The 1,548-nt window shown below is 46.3% G+C and overlaps 1 protein-coding gene across 1 annotated transcript in view; it reads left to right on the forward strand.

Annotated features, from left to right (window-relative positions):
- The window catches only part of LOC113979850 (serine/threonine-protein phosphatase 4 catalytic subunit A-like), a gene marked incomplete at its 5' end in the record, with an annotated part of 2,721 nt that extends 2,392 nt beyond the window's left edge, over positions 1-329 (forward strand). The window contains one exon of the mRNA XM_027707126.1: positions 158-329. Coding sequence (XP_027562927.1) covers positions 158-326 — 169 coding nt within the window. The remainder of the gene's footprint in view (positions 1-157) is intronic.
- Between the last annotated feature and the right edge of the window lie 1,219 nt (positions 330-1,548).

The following is a 1,548-nucleotide window of genomic DNA, read 5'->3' on the forward strand; positions in this document are numbered from 1 at the left end:
GGGCGGGGCTCAGGTGTTGTGGGCGGGGCTCAGGTGTTGTGGGCGGGGCTCAGGTGTGCAGGGGTCACCTGCCCAGGTGTATCACACCTGTCCCTGTCCCCCAGACACGACAGGTTGGGGCGTGTCCCCCCCGTGGTGCCGGTTACCTGTTCGGCAGCGACGTGGTCGCCCAGTTCAACGCGGCCAACGAGGTGTCGATGATCTGCCGCGCCCACCAGCTCGTCATGGAGGGGTACAAGTGGCACTTCGGGGAGACCGTGCTCACCGTCTGGTCTGCACCCAACTACTGCTACAGGTGGGTTAATCACATGCTAATTAGATGCTAATTAGGTGGTAATTAGGTGATAATTAGGTGTAAGTTATATGTGAGTTATATGTGGGGTTCACGGGGAGGGATTATAGCAAATCCCACCCCATGCTCACCGTCTGGTCTGCCCCCAACTACTGCTACAGGTAGGATAATCACATGCTAATTAGATGCTAATTAGGTGGTGATTAGATAATAAATAGGTGATAAGTAGATGTAAGTTATATGCAAATTATATGTGGGGTTTGTGGGGAGGGGTTCAGGGCCATCCCACCCCGTGCTCACCGTCTGGTCTGCCCCCAACTACTGCTACAGGTAGGGTAATCACATGCTAATTAGATGTTAATGATATGCTAATTAGATGCTAATTAGGTGGTGCTTAGGTGCAAATTATGTGGTAATGAGATGATGACTTGTTTAAATGTGAGGTGGGAGAGGAAAGGGAATTTGAGAGGTTCAAGTGGGTCCTGGAGGTTAAAAAGGGCTGGTGACATGCTAATGAGATGCTAATTGGATGGTAATTATATATTAATTGGATGATAATGAGATGCTAATGAGACGGTAATTAGGTATAAGTAATGTGCTAATGAGGTGGGAGACAGTGGGAAACAGGAAGGGAATTTGGGAGGTTCAGGTGAGTCCTTGAGGTTAAAAGGTGCCAATAATATGCTAATGAGGTGGTAATGAGATGCTAATGACATGCTAATGAGGTGCTCGTTAGGAGGTAATCAGGTGGTACTTAATTAGTTTTTAATTATATGTGGAGGGTGTGGGGAGGGGTTGGGACATCCAGGTGAGTTCCTGGGGTCACGTCGTGCTAATGAGATGCTAATGAGGTGTTAATGAGATGCTAATGAGGTGATAATTAGGTGGTAATTAAGTTATGTGCTAATGAGGTGGTAATTGTTTGGGGGGGAGGTGGGAGAGGGTGGGAAACGGGATGTTCAGGGGAGTCCCCGAGGTTAAAAAGTGCTGGTGACATACTAATGAGATGCTAATGAGATGCTAATGAGGTGGTAATGACATGCTAATGAGATGGCAATGAGGTGATAATTAGGTGCAAATTAGGCGGTAATTAAATAGATGGGAATTATATCTACTCACTGTCTGGTCCACCCCCAATTCCTGCTACAGGTCAGCTAATTACATGCTAATGAGGTGATAATGAGGTGCTAATGATATATGGTAATTAGGTGGTAATTAGATGGGAATTATGTGGTAATTAATTAGATGTGAATTAA

This window comes from Neopelma chrysocephalum, unplaced genomic scaffold, assembly GCF_003984885.1.
Source record: "Neopelma chrysocephalum unplaced genomic scaffold, ASM398488v2 Primary Assembly neopelma1_90008, whole genome shotgun sequence".
Classification (NCBI taxonomy): Eukaryota; Metazoa; Chordata; class Aves; order Passeriformes; family Pipridae; genus Neopelma; species Neopelma chrysocephalum.